The 16269-nt window shown below is 28.7% G+C and overlaps 4 protein-coding genes across 4 annotated transcripts in view; all 4 read right to left on the reverse strand.

The window, feature by feature from the left end:
- LOC136084841 (uncharacterized) overlaps positions 1-16269 on the reverse strand; it is a 91652-nt gene that overhangs the window by 20382 nt on the left and 55001 nt on the right. The window lies entirely within an intron of this gene.
- LOC136085536 (uncharacterized) lies at positions 2678-3546 on the reverse strand. The gene is made up of 2 exons (XM_065806851.1): positions 3210-3546; positions 2678-3030 (listed from the first exon to the last, which is right to left on the reverse strand). Exons 1-2 carry the CDS (start codon positions 3544-3546, stop codon positions 2678-2680), a joined length of 690 nt encoding a protein of 229 aa, XP_065662923.1.
- On the reverse strand, positions 4721-6417 carry LOC136085537 (selenoprotein V-like). The gene is made up of 3 exons (XM_065806852.1): positions 5608-6417; positions 5411-5560; positions 4721-5080 (listed from the first exon to the last, which is right to left on the reverse strand). The coding sequence occupies exons 1-3, from the start codon at positions 6415-6417 to the stop codon at positions 4721-4723; spliced, it is 1320 nt and encodes a 439-aa protein (XP_065662924.1).
- LOC136085538 (uncharacterized) lies at positions 7919-8710 on the reverse strand. The gene has a single exon (XM_065806853.1). It carries the CDS (start codon positions 8708-8710, stop codon positions 7919-7921), a length of 792 nt encoding a protein of 263 aa, XP_065662925.1.

Below are 16269 nucleotides of genomic sequence, written 5' to 3' on the forward strand. Positions count from 1 at the left end.
TTCATACCTTTGACGAAATTTTTCATCAAACCCAACTCAATATGTAATGGTGGAAGAAGTACATCTTTTGGATCCACAATTGGTTCAGCAATAACATTTTTTTCTTCTGTGTTAAGATTTCTTGCTGACCAGTCTTCTTTTATATAATGTGAACTTCTGTCTCTACTGTCCCACATACACAAAAAGCAGCAGTATTTAGTATACCCTAATTGCATTCCTAAAAGTATAGCAATGACTTTTAGATCACCACAAATTTTCCATTTTTGTTTATTGTAATTAATTGAGTTGAGGAGAACTTTCATGTTTATATAAGTCTCTTTCATGTGAACTGCATGGCCAATAGGAACAGAAGTAAGGCGGTTTCCATTGTGCAGTAATACAGCTTTCAACTTAGCTTAGATGAGTCTATGAATAATCTCCATTCAATTGGATCATAGTTCAAATTAAGACAATGCATTAATCCAAAAACATCAATGCAAACAAGATTATTTTTTTTCTCAAAAAAAGAAAGCAGATTTTGCTGCCGTTTTCTGTAATGTGAAACCTTGACATCAAGTTGGAGAAAATTCCACTGCTTTAGTCTTGACCCTAGAAGTTCTGCCTTTTCCTGTGACAAGTCCAGATCTCGAACAAGATCACTTAATTCTGCTTGACTCAATCTGTGTGGCACAATATCTGTTAACACAAAATCAGGATAATTTGATGTGGAAGGCTTGTTTTCTTCTATTTCTTCTTCATTTTCTGCTTCTAACTCACAACTTTGTGGTGGAGTAGGAACTGGTAAACTATCTGAATGTGGAATAGGTCGAATGGCAGATGGAAGATTCAGATATTTAACTGTTCCTACTTTTTTCATTGACAAACCTGCTTTAATGGGTGGGGTCAAACAGAAATAGCAGTCATCTGTATGGTTTTTAGGCTCTCTCCATACCATAGGAACAGCAAAAGCCAAAGATCTTTTTTATTTTTCAACCATTCTCGTAGTGTAACCGGACAAGAGCTACAGCATATATGTGGAGCCCATGATTTATCCTGGTCCCCTACCTTCATATCGAAGTAATGCTGGTAAGCAGTCTGCACAGAAGGTGTCATAGTTCTTTTCTGTGAGGAAAATGTTATTTCACCACAAATGTAACAAAAATTGTCCACTAAATTTACACATTTTTTTGGCATGTTGATTTGTAATATTTTACACTAGTAAATAAAAAAAAAAAAACTAAGAATAGATTAGACCAGAAACTTTAGCAAACACACATAACTAGTATCACAAGTTTTAAACATGAACAAAACATTTTGGATAGTCAAAAACAAAAATTTTTTTTTTTTAAAAAAAGAAAATTTCTACCCTTGCAAAGGTTGAATAAGCGATCGCGATTTACAAAATCTGGAAAAATATCTGGTCTTTAAAACTTTAGTTTATGCAAAGTCGTTTTTCTTTGTTTTTAAGGAGCGAATTATAACAAAACAAAACAATAAACTTACGATTACAAATGTAATAACAATCCAGTCACTAACTGCATTATATAAGTAATAAAACTATAATAGTATTATTATTTTTATAAAGCACTTATAACTTTTAAAGTTCATTCATTGTTCAAACAACATTAGTAATTCCAAACTTTAATCAAAGTAAAAAAACATCTGAAAAAATGAAGTGGATAATCAAATATTATTAAAAACTTCATGAACTTCTACAATACACTTAAACAACTTTATAAAAACATTCTTTATAAAAGGGTTTTCATTATGAAACGTTACGAACAGTCCGTAAAAACGCGCGCTAATTTAAAAATCAACCAATAAAAAGTTTTTTTTGGTTGATTTTAAAATTAACGCGTGCTTTTACGGACCATTAGAGGCTTTTTTCGTAATGCTTAACTTTTTATAAAGTACATTTTTATGAAGTTGTTTAAGTTCTTTAATACGTCATAAATAATATTTAAATATCCACTCTATTTTTCTAGATGCTTTTCTACTTCAATTAAATTTTGGGATTACTTATGTTGTTTGAACTAAGAATGAATTATAAAAGTTATAAGTGCGTTGTAAAAGTATCACACATATATAGTGTTATTACTTTTATATGAAGTTAGTTACTAGAGTGTTATTACTTTTGTAGTCGTAAGCTTGTTATTTTATACTTTATAACATTTTCGCTAACAAATTTAAGTTGATTTCGCCCCTTAAAAACGAAGTGCACGGTTTTGCATAAACTAAAATTTTGAAGACCAGATATTTTTCCGGATTTTTCATTTTGCGATCATTTAATTCAACCCTTGCCTTGAGAGAAACTTTTGCTTTTATTTCTTAAACTAGAGCTAATATGTAATTTTTAATGTCATTTTCGAATTCAGCAGATGGAAATGCACTAGAAAAAACTAATTTTGGTTCCGATACAAAATCACTGTTGTGCAGTGTTATTTCTCATTTTTACTTATAAGTTATTTTTTTCTCAAAAAATACTTTATGAGCTCCCATACCCCCTTCCCCTTGGGCTCCTTTACCTCTTTTCCTAATTGTCCTATGGTCCTATTGTCTTATTTTTTTTTAGTTTGTAGTGTCCATATGCTAATGTGTGTATTCCATCTTCTAAAATAACTCTTTTATCGTCTTCTGCGCTTAATGCTATTTTATTGATCTCTTCTGTGTAAATTTCATGTGAATATGATTATTACATTCATTTTCCTAATATGATCTCTTTTATATATAAACAATCTATGTAATCTTCATGTGTAATATACTTTTTAACAACATTTTTCGTTACTCCTTTACATTTTTTGTTATCTTTTCCGTGTACTTTATAAGAATACAATTTTGATTTGAGTCCTACAAATTCTTTAACTTGTGCTCCTCCGGCCTCATCTTTAAACATTCCTAATACTTTCTTATTAAGACCAACTTTAAATCCTACATTATTATTTGCTGGGTGCTTTGGATCAAATTCACTTGTATCAAATTTGCTTTGAATATCTTTAGAAATATCGTCATAAAAGTCTTCTGTTTTAATTTCGTATGCTAAAGAATCTGTATCTGTGAATAATAGTTTTGCTTAATCAGAATATTTATTCTTTATGTAATCATAATGAAATTTGTACATTAGTGTTTTGCTCAAATCTAATATACACATTCCTAAGTAAATTGATTTAGCATAATTTAATTTTGTTCCTTTCATATGTATTGCTATTAATTTTTCATCAAGATTGTTCTACTTTCATAGTTTAATTTAGATGCTAATTTAATTGCTTCATTTCTGTCTGTTACTAATCTAATATCAACTCTGTTCTCAATGTTATCCATTGTTTTTCCAAATACTGAATTATTCATGAGTTTAAAAAAGTCTTTTTCAAAATCATTCGTTACTTTAGTTCTAAGGTTTGTATTTAGTTCGATGTATTCATTGAGCCATGCTCTTTCTTCAAACTTCATGCCTCTATGAATTTTAGTAATCTTTAATCCTAATCTTTCATATAGTTTTAGATTTTCATAATGTACTATATACTTTTTCTTATTATTCAAGTTGGGAACTAATTTTTCAACTTTATCCATATTTAATCTTTCAGGTGCAAGTGGATAATCATTATGTTCATCATGTAGATGTTCAGGGTAATCTAAATCGACCTCTAGTATACATGGAATTGATTTTCAGTTTTCTATTTCATTTTCGTCCATCCATTTAAAACCATGTGTTGGAAGTGGTTTACTCATTGCCTATCCATATAAATTATTAGCGTCTAAACATTGTATGAATGTTGATTCTTTGCTTTTGTCATACTCATCACCCATGTACTTATTATTAGAAGCTCCTAACCTATTGGATATCATGCTAATTTCACCTCTTATTCCTTTCTTTATCATTAGGATCATATCGTAATCGCTCAGCAGTTCTAATTTTACTTTTGTTTTCTTTAATGCTGCATCCCAAGCTAATCCTGGTGATGTATAATACCAAGCAGGATCTAATTTATAACAATTCATACAAACATCTCTAAAATTTTCAAAGAAGTCAGCTAGTAATAGCACATCTGAAACGTTGCACAAGTCATGATAATCTCTAAATGTTTTGCAATGAAATTCATTCCATACAGTTTGTGCATGTGAGTATTCATCATCACTTATATCTTCATCGTTTAATTTTAAAAAGATTAATTCTTATGGTGGTAATTGGGTTTCATTAAATTTATCAACAGAGTCTATCCAATCATATGGATATACGCCTTTTTTAATAATAAATCTAATTGTTTCCCCGAATATCATTTTCCGATATTTTTGCACTGGTATTTTGCTAAATTCTTTGATAAAGCGTCTAAACTAGAAGGCATAAATCTATAACTATCTAAAAAACGAAGCTCACGTTTAACTTCAAATTTCTTACTTTCTTTAATATACTCATCGACTTTAATTTCTCTAGAAAAGCTAATATACTTTTTTTCATTGTTTGGTATGCAACTCAATTTCCCTCCTGATAATTTCTTATAACTTATAAATAAGTGAGAATCATGGCCAGATATATTGTGAAATAGTACTGGAAAGAATTTTGGAATTTTATAATTTAAATTACAATTTTGATGAGCAGCACCTCTATATTTTCCAGTAATGTGACAGTAATCACGTACTAAGATCTTTTTCAAGATCTTCTCCACAAATGTGACATTCTGTTGCTGCATTAAAATCATCCTTGTTTTCAGGAGTAAATATCATATTTTTTGGAAACTTAATACTATCACATTTTCTTAACATCTTCTTGTAAACTATCAACAAAAATTTGTGCAACATCATCTGTTTCACTACTTGCAGTAAATGCGACTGGAATGCTTTGATAAAAACTTTCATCAAAACATTTAATACAATAGCAGAATGAACTTGGAATATGTTTCTGATATTGTTTAGTATAAGATTCATTCGGATTGGGTTCACAAGTGTCAATTTGTTTTATAAAACTTTCAAAGTCGGCATATACTACAAATGGAACTCTCATTGATTTATTGTGATTAGTGAATTGCATTGTTGAATTTGGTGGTGGAAGTTCGATACGTACTGAATCATGTGTTTCACAATACGATTTATGATTAGATAATGATTCCTCAGAAATAAATCCTAACAAACAATTTCTACAATAGTGTTTTTTGCAACGTTTATTTGATGTTTGTGATGAAAGTTATCTGCTTAAATTTTTTATAAAATAGTAATGATTCGTTTCTCCATTTGAGATTAATAGTAAATCTATTAAATTTTTTCGATCATTATTCTTCGATACGTGCAATATATGAACTTCTGAATTTTCATAACCATATACATTGACACTGATATCTGTATTGTTCTTCTCAAATTGTGTGATTTGATTTAATGATACTGGAAAATCTATTTTAACCCAGTTTATTTAATCAGCTTGATTTTTAAGTTCTTTAACTACTCTTTCAGGATGATTATCTGTTGGATTTAATGCTCTTGCAATACACCACTTAAAACATTGATTATCTTCATTCTTTATATTAATTATTGCTTTTTTAGTTGCTAAATTTTTATCAAGTGGAATATATGATTTAGCTTTAATAGGATTATACTCAATAAAATTGATATCCATCTTTTCAATAGAAACAAATCTCCAACCTGATCCAAAATTTTAATTGCACTTTTTTTAGCAGCATTCATGAAAGATATAGCATCATATCTTTTTGTTCCTTTAACTGTTAATTGCTTCGTCACATTTTTAACTGCTGATTGTGATAATATAAGTTCTATTTGTTTTTTGTATACTAGACGAGGAGCAGGAACTGGTCTTTGAATAGGACGAGGAACTGGTCTTTGAATAGGACGAAGAACTGGTCTTTGAATAGGACGAGGAACTGGTCTTTGAATAGGACGAGGAACTGGTCTTTGAATATGACGAGGAACTGGTCTTTGAATAGGACGAAGAACTAGTCTTTGAATAGGATGAGGAACTGGACTTTGAATAGGATGAGGAACTGGACTTTGAATAGGACGAGGAACTGGTCTTTGAATATGACGAGGAACTGGTCTTTGAATAGGACAAAGAACTGGTCTATGAATAGGACGAGGAACTGGTCTTTGAATAGGATGAGGAACTGGTCTTTGAACAGGACGAGGAGCAGAAACTGGTCTTTGAATAGGACGAGGAACTGGTCTTTGAATAGGACGAGGAACTGGTCTTTGAATAGGATGAGGAACTGGTCTTTGAACAGAACGAGGAGCAGAAACTGGTCTTTGAATAGGACGAGGAACTGGTCTTTGAATAGGACGAGGAACTGGTCTTTGAATAAGACGAGGAACTGGTCTTTGTTTCTGAGATGATGCATTAATAAGTTCATCTTTTCGCATATTATAATAATATTTAACTTGACGCTCTTTAGCGATTTGTTTTAATTCTTTTACGTTTTCGCTACTCATATCATTTTCCATTTCATATAGTAAGATAATTTTTTTTAATTTTCATTTTCTTTATATCCTTTTTCAAAATATTTTTTTCTTGTTAAAATGTTTCATATGATAAATTTCATATAAAATATTATAAACACCCCAATCCTCTAACTCTACAATAATATTCTACTGTTTGCAGTTTTTCAAGTTGGCTCTCATTTTGAACAGTTGTTATTCTATATACAAAAGGTTCAGTAGTTAATATTTCTGATGATATGTATGGAACCGGTTCATCAAGTAGGTCTTTCATACCCATGCGAAGTAGGTCTTTCGGATCCATAAAAATTATGTTTTCCATTTTTTATATAGCAAGGTTTTTTTAAATCTTTTAAATTATTATTTATTTCTTCTTTTTTCCAATACAAAGTGCATGACGTAGGCTTATACATTTTATAAAACTCCATATTTTATTTTTATCTCCCATTTTAATATATCAAGATTTTTTAATATATTTTAATTTTTTTTAATTTTTCCGAATTTGATATTTCAATCTTATAACCATTATCAATTTTCCCATCACGCATTTTAAGATATATATATCCATGACCAGTCCCACGCATTGCGCTATATAAAGATTTATATACTGTTTCTTCCCCTGTTTCCATGTTTGTTAATTTAATAGTGACTGGTTTTTTCTTAATTGTTCTTAATCTTTCATATTTTGGATCTATTTCTTTTTTTTCTTCTTTTACTGCATGTATTCTAGGTCTTCCAACTGATCTTTTCTCATTAACATCTTTTACTGGATGTATTCTTGGTCTTCCAATTGGTCTCTTCTCATTGGTTGCTTCTGTTGCTTTTGACATGATTAATTCTTTATCAATCAACCCATTATCTACAGCAATCATTAACAATGTAACATAATTTTTAGATGTTTGTGAAATGTTATTTTCTTTTAACAACTTCTGCAAGTTTTCCCTTGTATAATACATTTTTATTATATAAAGATAAAAAATTTTTTAAATCAATTCAAAAAAAAGTTAATAAACAACGTTCAACTTATTTCCGTCTGATTGAAAGTGTAAAAACTTATCCGATATTGCAACAGCAAACGCTTCAGTATCTGCTGGAACAGCTGCATTAAATGTTGCTTTAATTTGTCTACTGTGGATTTTAATTTTTCTACTAACATTTTAAGATTGTCTACTAACATCAAAAGCAAAGAGTGGGTATAAATCTTTATAATCTGAAGGAGTTATGTTGCTTTGTGTTATCAAATCGTTCATTCCATAAAGCTTTTCACTAAATACAGATGCATCTCTATAGGCTCTTGAAAATTGATGATTTGGAAATGATAAGTTATAGTCAGCAGCTGGATATTTTTCTTGATTAGGCATAATGTACATATTTTTCAAGTCACAATGATCAAATATGGAAGAATTAACTTCTTGATTTCGTTCCTTATTTGTTTGGAATCTAACAATGATGTATCATGGTTTTCTGGAGATGTTTTTATGCTAAGTCTCCAAGAAAACGTTGTAGATTATGAAACAGTTGTAGTATTACACTGCCTTGCGCGAAAAGTTACTGGAAGTGTCACTTTTGATTCAATATTTTTATAAAGATTAACTCTCTCTAAATCTGATGGAATCGCATGTGACATGAACAATGATATTTTATCAAGATTAACTTTTCCTACAGCTGCAAGAGCGTTTCTAAAAATTGCTCCAGTATCACTTTTTCTAACAAGAGTTTGTGTATGTTTAAATCCGTAAATAACTTTGTTGTAATCTTCGCAGAATCCAAAAATGTGTCTTAAAGGTATACAAAATGAAAATGTTCCCTTTGTGGTTGGTTTCTGATTTATGTATGATTGTCGTACTGCAAACCCTGAGTTATCAGCAAGTACTGGTGTTGTTGAAGAATCTTTGTACCACAATTGATTTAATCCTTGTGCTAACTGAAAGTCAGTTGGGTATTTAAGCATTCCTAACATTGTAGTTGCTTGACCTGGAAAATAAACTGACTCTATATTTTGGTTTGATAATTGATACGATATTTCACTGAATAAATGCATAATACCATTGTTTGTAAGTGACACTGCATCTGCATTAGCATAAGCTGTCCCATCAAGTTTAAGAAGTCTTCCTTCAAACAAAAGATAAGCTTCAGACGGAAGTGTGAACAAACCTTGTTGCTCGATGTTAATTCTTATTTCTCCAGTGCTATTTAAATTTGTGCGAGCTATTGGTTCATATTCATAGAATTCAAATCTTTCAATACCATCATCATCATTTGGGATTTCAGTAAAATTTAATATATCAGAAGTTGCCATTTTTTTATATACAACATAAAAAAAAATTTAAAATGGAAAATAAATATAAAGAAATTAAGCCAATCGAAGTCCTCGGCCTTTTTTTGCTAGATTTTCAATCCTTATAACTGTTGATTTTATTGCAGACCCCATCATTATATTATTTATATTTGGTGTAACTTCATCAGCTTTTTTATTTAAATTTGAGATTATGTTAATAGTTTTATTATTAATGACTATATTTGGTTGAAAAACTTTAGTAGATGCTTTTCTAATTAATTGTTTTTCTTTTTCAACTGCAACATCTTCAGCAGCTTCTATTGCTGATGTTAAAGGCTTTTTCCCTGCTGATTTAGCAGCAGTTATTGCAGTTTTTCCTAAATCGCTAGCAGCTAACCTCTTCAACATAGCTGATGACACTCTTGTTACATTTGATGATGCTGCTCGTTTAAATAAATTTATTAAACTGTCAAATATACCACTTCCTCCAACAACTTGCTTCTTAACATATCTCTTATTTTTAACAAACAGCATTTTTATGTACGCAATTTTTATTTTTACTCATATTATCATATTCATATTATCACATTCATATTATCATATTCATATTATCATGTTCATATTATCATATTCATATTATCATATTTATATTATCATACTTTTTCTTTTTTTTTCGTATGTTTTTTGTTTACATTTGACGTAATATATATAAATTACATATTTTTTTCAAATACAAACAAGGCTTCTAAAAGAAGATCAAATGATCTTATCGTCAGGAGCCTTTTACAAAACAGAGTACATAAAGTATTATAAAAACGCCTTTTTACAATAAGAGAACGTAAAAAATTAACATAAAAATATTAAAATAGTACTTAGATAAATAGAAACAAATTGTCAACAAGTATAAAACAAAGATTGAACATACATTTCAAAATTATTATATATCATAAGACAAATTAAAAATATTCTAAGATATTTTCAATAGAGAGAATGAGATCTTTTAATTTAATTTTAAAAACAGAATAAGTTAGGGGTAAGCCGAAGTTAGGCAAAATAATTTTGTTCCAGAGATGAGCTGCACGATAAGTGATACAGAATTGATTGAACTTTGTTCGACAGAGTGGTTTATTTAAATAGTTATTATTCCTCATGTTAAACTTGCTTAGAGGTTTCAAAATAAAAAGGTCTTTAAAAATTAAAGGAGATAAATCATACTTCCACATATAAACAAAAGATAAATTTTTATATACGTTTAGTTTATAAACATTGAGGATTTTCATTTGATTGAAAAATATTGAGGAATTTGAGAACCGATCCGCAAAATTAATTACACGGATCGCATGTTTCTGACGGCGATGGAGACATTGTAACTTACTTTGATCAGTACTACCCCAGGCAATAATTCCATAACTTATATAACTATGAATAAAAGAATAATAAAGTTTAGTTAAATTATTTTTATCTAAATGAGTACGCGCCTTATATAGAATTCCAATACTTTTTGAAACTTTCGAGCAGACATAGTTAATATGATGTTTCCATGTGATGTTCTCGTCAATGAATACTCATATTATCATGTTCATATTATCATATTCATATTATCATATTCATATTATCCTATTCATATTATCATATTCATATTATCCTATTCATATTATCATATTCATATTATCATGTTCATGTTATCATATTCATGTTATCATATTGCTAGATTATTTTGTATTGCTTTATACTGATCACGATTCATTTAACCTTGTCTTAACAATTTATCACAAATTGCAACAGCTTCATTTCTTGATCCAGTATTATCTGCTCTCCATGCAGCTATGCGTAATTCACACATATCAAGAAGTGCAATAGGATTGATAGGAAGACATTTTAGTCCTATTCCTGTTCCCTTTGATTCAAGCATTCTAGTTCTCTTTAACTCTCTCCAAATGGGAGCTATTATTTCTATTATTAAGATTATTATTAAGATTAAGAGCTATTATTAAGATGACTTTGGTTTTCCTGAATCAGTAGTAATTGCATCTGTTTGTATTATTATATCTCAATAATTGTGAAGACCATCTATATTATATATTTCCTTATTAGGATTAGACTTTGTTAGTAATTCCCAAAGATCAGGAGTACATTATAAATTAATCATCATTATAAATTTCAAATAAAAAATCATTTTAGATCATCATTATAAATTAATATTGGAACTTTTCCTATAAAAAATTTACCCCCTTTATAATGTATTCCAAATGTAGAGTCTGTAGACTTTTTACTATAAGTATACATCCTAAGATAGTCTGTTGCAATTTTTCCCAACTTTAAAAATTCATCAGAAGGCATTAGATCCTTCGGATCTATAAGAAGTATTTCTTTAGATCCATAAGTAAGTATTTCAGGATATGCATTTGAAAACGTAAGAGCAAATTGATTAGCTTGATCTTGCAATTTAGATATATCCTCCTTTATTCCAGATTGACTATCAATTAATGGCTTGTAAAATTTTGACAAGTCTATCTTCAAAATAGAATCTCCAATCTTTTCACTAAGATGATTCTGCTGTATTCTTATTTTACTCTCTGATAATTCTTTTACAATTTGATCTCTCTTTTCAGTGTCTGTAATTTTTAAAAATGACATTTTGTTTTTATATAAAAAAGATTAAAAACACAACATAAAAGTTTATGTTGTGTTTTATGATTTACGTTTTACGTTACGTTTTACATTTTACGTTACGTTTTACGTTTTACGTTACGTTTTACGTTTTACGTTTTAGCAAACTATTTAAATAATCAATATTAAACGTTCCACAATTCTTTTTAATCTCAAAGTCTTTATAAATGATATCATTTGTTTCTAATAATCTTAATATAAGTGCCATTGATAAAATACTTTTTATTAGTTTTTTTTCTTTAAAATCACATTCTAATTGAAGTACATATTTATCTATAATTCTTAATTTATCCTGTTTTTTAACATTATTCCATTGTTTAAGTGATTCTTTAATGTCCCTTTCTACACAATAAAAATCACTTTTTTCCAGATAAGTTTATAAAGTTTATTTCTCTCATCATCACTATAAGTTGATGGTATCTGAAAGTTTCCATAATCAGTGATAAATATAGAATGACTTCCTGAATCAACAATAAACCTCCTTTTCCAAATCCAAGAAGTTCCAAATATTTTTTTTTATTCAAATCTCTTTCACGTTTACTACATTCTAAAAGGAACGGATATAAATGTTGCATATCTTATTATTTGTCAATAAAATGTTAATTGACTATTTTTTTATTAAACCTACTTTAAATTACTTCAATAGATTCTTCTCTCCCTTGGTTGATTAGTGACAACCTTGTTTGTTCATTAACTTCATTTTTAACTTTTGTTCTAATTTGCTCTATCATTGTCTGAAATTTTTGAAGTTCACCAAGTATTAACTTAAATTCCTTGTCATCTATATGCCCATCTACTAAAGCTTTAGAAATATAGTTACTTAATGATTTAGTTTTGAATCAGCAAGCACTTTAATCTTTTTATGCTTTTCTACTTTTAAATTCATTTATTTATTAACTTGTCCGCCTATTATTGATAACACACCTGCTTTTAATGCTGCACCTTCACATGCAATAACTACTGGTGCTGCAATGATTGTTGATAAAAAACCAATTCCAATAGTTCCAAGTGCCATAGTGCTTGCTAGTATTTCATTATCAATTGCAGAAATTATTTTTACAACCCTATGATATCTTTTACTCAGCGTAACTCTCTTTTCTCTCTCACGCTCTACTTCTTTTTGAATCTCGCCAATTTTTTGTAACCGATATGATTAATCTTGGTTTTTAAAAGATTTTTCTTCAGGTGCATTAGGAATAGCAGGGTAAATATTGTTATTCTCAGTAGGTATATTTGAATAAATGTTATTGTACATTTTATTATTGTATTCCATTTTTAATAAAAAAATAAAAAAATTAACACAATAGATTAACAGAACAAAAACAATCTCCTTTTTTATTAACACATCAGAATAAGATTTATTTACAATTGTTACTATAATATCATCAACAGACTCTGCTATTATACAATCTTGTAAACTTAACATTTTTATCTAAGTTCATGTTTTAATTAAACTAACGCAACACCTTTACTAACTACTACACCAAACTTTATAAGTATATACTGATGTGATAGAGATTTTATTGTAATGTCGTGTTGTGCAAATGCATCATATCTTCCATTTATTAATATTGCAGAATGCTGTAAATTTTTATGTGGTTTAAAAACTATAGAAAATGGTTCCGGGTGTTTGTATTTGTTTATAAATTAATGCACTGACATGCTATTTGAAATTTTATTATATATAAATTTTATTATATATAATTTGAAAATCAAAGAATCATATTTAAAAATGGAATATTAGCAAATGGAGAATTTGGTCCTAAAAATAAACCTGATCCTGTTGATGTATAACCATTTCCACTACGTAAGTACAACCCATCACCTACAGAACTTCCTTTACTCCATGGTCTCAAATATAAACCAGATCCTGCGCATGTTAATTTAACTCCTTGTCCCTTCTTTTTCATGTACACAATACCTATTTCCAGCTATTTTATTAATCATAGTTAATCCAGCTGCTAAGCCTACTCCTGAAGCAGTCCTGTTGCAAGTGGTGGTATAACTCTTGATGCTAAAGTACCAAGAAACGGTAAAAGTGCACCAATAAATCCACCTTCTATTTTAGAATTGTGTACTAGTTGTATTTTACTTAAAATAATTGATACACCAGTACCTTTTTCATATGTTTTTCTAACTCTATTTAATTGTGTTGTTGTTACAGCTAATACATGTTCACCATTAAAATCTGAATGCGATAACTTAATACTAGCTCCAATACCACATTCAATAGCATTTTTAATTTTTTCTATTTGGTATTGTGAAAGATTTACTTTAATATTAGTATATTTACTCATTTTGTTATAGTTAGATTATTTTTTTTTCTTATATGAAATCTAATAGCTAATTTTTCTCCTCGTAAATTTATCAGATTTCCATCTTGATCAACCAATTTAGTCTCCGTCTTTGAAATTGTTTTTAGTGTTATTGGTAATTAAATTAAGTTTAATGGCTCTTGAATAATTTTATATTCAGGACCAACACTTGGGGAAAATGAATATATAACGTTTTCTGTTGTTTCATTTACATAGGATGATGCTATTATATCATTTGCCGCACTTATGCTATTAATACTTAAAATGTTTACTATATTATCTGATTCATAAGATCCTGTTGAATATACTTGACTGTTAAAACCAAGAATAGATCTTATTGAATTTATAGGTCTAAAATCAACTTTATAACCAGCTTCAATATTTAAAGTTGTTTTCAATGTGTTATTATCTGCTGAAAAAATAATACTAGTTTCAACTCCATTAATGATTTTACTATTTTCAGTAATTTTTTCCACAATATACTTATTTGTATCATCAATCTCATAACTACCTTCTAGAATGTTTATATCTATCCAAGTTGCTCCATTATCTGAACTATATCTAAAATTGTTATTTGAAAAATCAACATTTGGAAAACTGTAGAATGTATCAAGACCAACTAATGCCATTTCATAATCTTTATCTTCACTTAGTTGTATAATAGGAGCAAACTTCTCTTTTATATGACTACTTTTATCATTCAATATTATATACATTTTTTATATACAAAAAAATTCTTTTAAACTTTAGATGGAAAATAGAAATTATCTAATCCACTTCTATATTTTTCATTATCTATTTTAGAAGATAAATCTATGACAACAAATCCATGAGGTTCTGACCAAACATGCTTAAAAAATCTTTTAAACTCATCTTCGTTCATATTACTAGAAACATGATCTCTTCAAATGTGACTTAAATTCTTTGCATCTTGAGGAAATAAGCAAATAAAATTGGCATTTTCTCTAATAGTTTGTCTTGGTAATATAAAATAATTTTGTGCAAGATAGAAACAATCTACATTATTATGTCTTCCTCTTATATAATATTTTTCACACTTATTTTGTTTTGTTAATTGCAAATCATCAAATATTATCAAATTATTCTTGTTAATGTCAAGATCTTCAGGATTTGGTACATCTTCATCTGTTTCAAAAAACTTACACTCCATATCTGTTTTATCTTTTAAATTTTTTGAAACTTCTGCAATTACAAAATCTGGATTTGCATTAAATTTTTCTATTTGGTCTTGAAGCTTAAATAGTTCATTAATAATTTCTTTTGGCAATTTTTTTTCAAAAGAGCTTTTTAATATTTTGTATTCTGGTTGAAAAAGAGACTTTCCAAAAACTTGTAAATTATTATAATCTAACCAACCTGGTCTTAAAAGTAGATTTAATAATAAAGTAGTTTTTCCACAACCCGACTTTCCAATAATAATTCCTCTTATACCTTTTGGTAACAACTTGTTATTACTTCGCTCATTTTTATTTACTTTCCATGAATAATCTATAATATCCATTTTTGTATATAAGACTTTTTTTTATATATAAAAAGTACTGTGTCAAATGTAGAAACAAAACAAATACACTAAACTTGCAAAATGTTGTGAGTAAAAACAATAGAAATATGCAACGTGGATCTTGCGCTATTTGTCGAACCACAAAAACTCAATTTGTATCATCAAAAATAGGAGGAGATTTAGTGAGTTCAATTGATTCAATAACTAAAAAAATAAAATTACCATGGGCAAAGTTCCCTGGTGAAATGCATTTACCTGGAATTAACTTTGCTAATCCAGGCACTAATTTAGATGAACGATTAACTTCTACTGATGCATATAAAGAATGGAGTAAACCTATAGATAGAGTTAATAATGCAGCTTACTATCACGATCTTGCTTATAAATACTTCAATGATACTGCAAATAGAAATAAAGCTGATAAAATTATGATCGAAGAAATGGATTCTATAAAAAATCCAACAATACGTAAAAGAGTTAAACGAGGTATTATAAAACCTATTATATCATCTAAAGCAACGTTTGGGTTAGGTCTTTCAGACCCATATGAATTAGGTCTTTTAGACTCATATGAATTGGGTGTTAAAACTACTTAAAAAAACTACAAGCAATCAAAGAAAAAGAAAAGGGTAAAGAATTAATTCTTATGGATCCAAAGGATCTGAAATGGACTGACGAACTTGCAAACGAACTTCATAAACCAGTTGTAAAACATTTCAGAAAAAGAAAGGTCATTGTAAATGTTATCGATGAAATATGGGCTGCTGATTTAGTTGACATGCAATCTTTCTCCAAATTCAATTACGGTATAAAATACTTATTAATGGTGGTAGATGTTTTTTCAAAGTATGGATGGATTGTTCCATTGAAGAGTAAAACTGGAGTTGATGTTGCTAATGCTTTAAATAAAATCTTCCACGAAAGAAAGTGTCAAAAAATATGGGTAGATAAAGGCTTAGAATTTTATAATAAGCATGTTAAAGCGCTAGGTGTTGAGTTATACTCAACTGAAAATGAAGAAAAAAGTTGTGTAGTTGAACGTTGGAGTAGAACAATGAAAGAAAAAATGTTTA

The sequence above is a fragment of the Hydra vulgaris genome, chromosome 09, assembly GCF_038396675.1.
Source record: "Hydra vulgaris chromosome 09, alternate assembly HydraT2T_AEP".
Lineage (NCBI taxonomy): Eukaryota > Metazoa > Cnidaria > Hydrozoa > Anthoathecata > Hydridae > Hydra > Hydra vulgaris.

Coding starts and splice junctions, on each gene's coding strand:
- LOC136085536 (XM_065806851.1), bottom strand. CDS start 3,546: ATGGATAAAGTTGAAAAATTAGTTCCCAACTTGAATAATAAGAAAAAG. Junction 3,031..3,209: donor ATCTAAATTAAACTATGAAA/GTAGAACAATCT, acceptor TATTATTCACAG/ATACAGATTCTTTAGCATAC.
- LOC136085537 (XM_065806852.1), bottom strand. CDS start 6,417: ATGGAAAATGATATGAGTAGCGAAAACGTAAAAGAATTAAAACAAATC. Junction 5,561..5,607: donor CAATTAAAATTTTGGATCAG/GTTGGAGATTTG, acceptor AATTTTATTGAG/TATAATCCTATTAAAGCTAA. Junction 5,081..5,410: donor CAGATAATCATCCTGAAAGA/GTAGTTAAAGAA, acceptor TTTATTTCTGAG/GAATCATTATCTAATCATAA.
- LOC136085538 (XM_065806853.1), bottom strand. CDS start 8,710: ATGGCAACTTCTGATATATTAAATTTTACTGAAATCCCAAATGATGAT.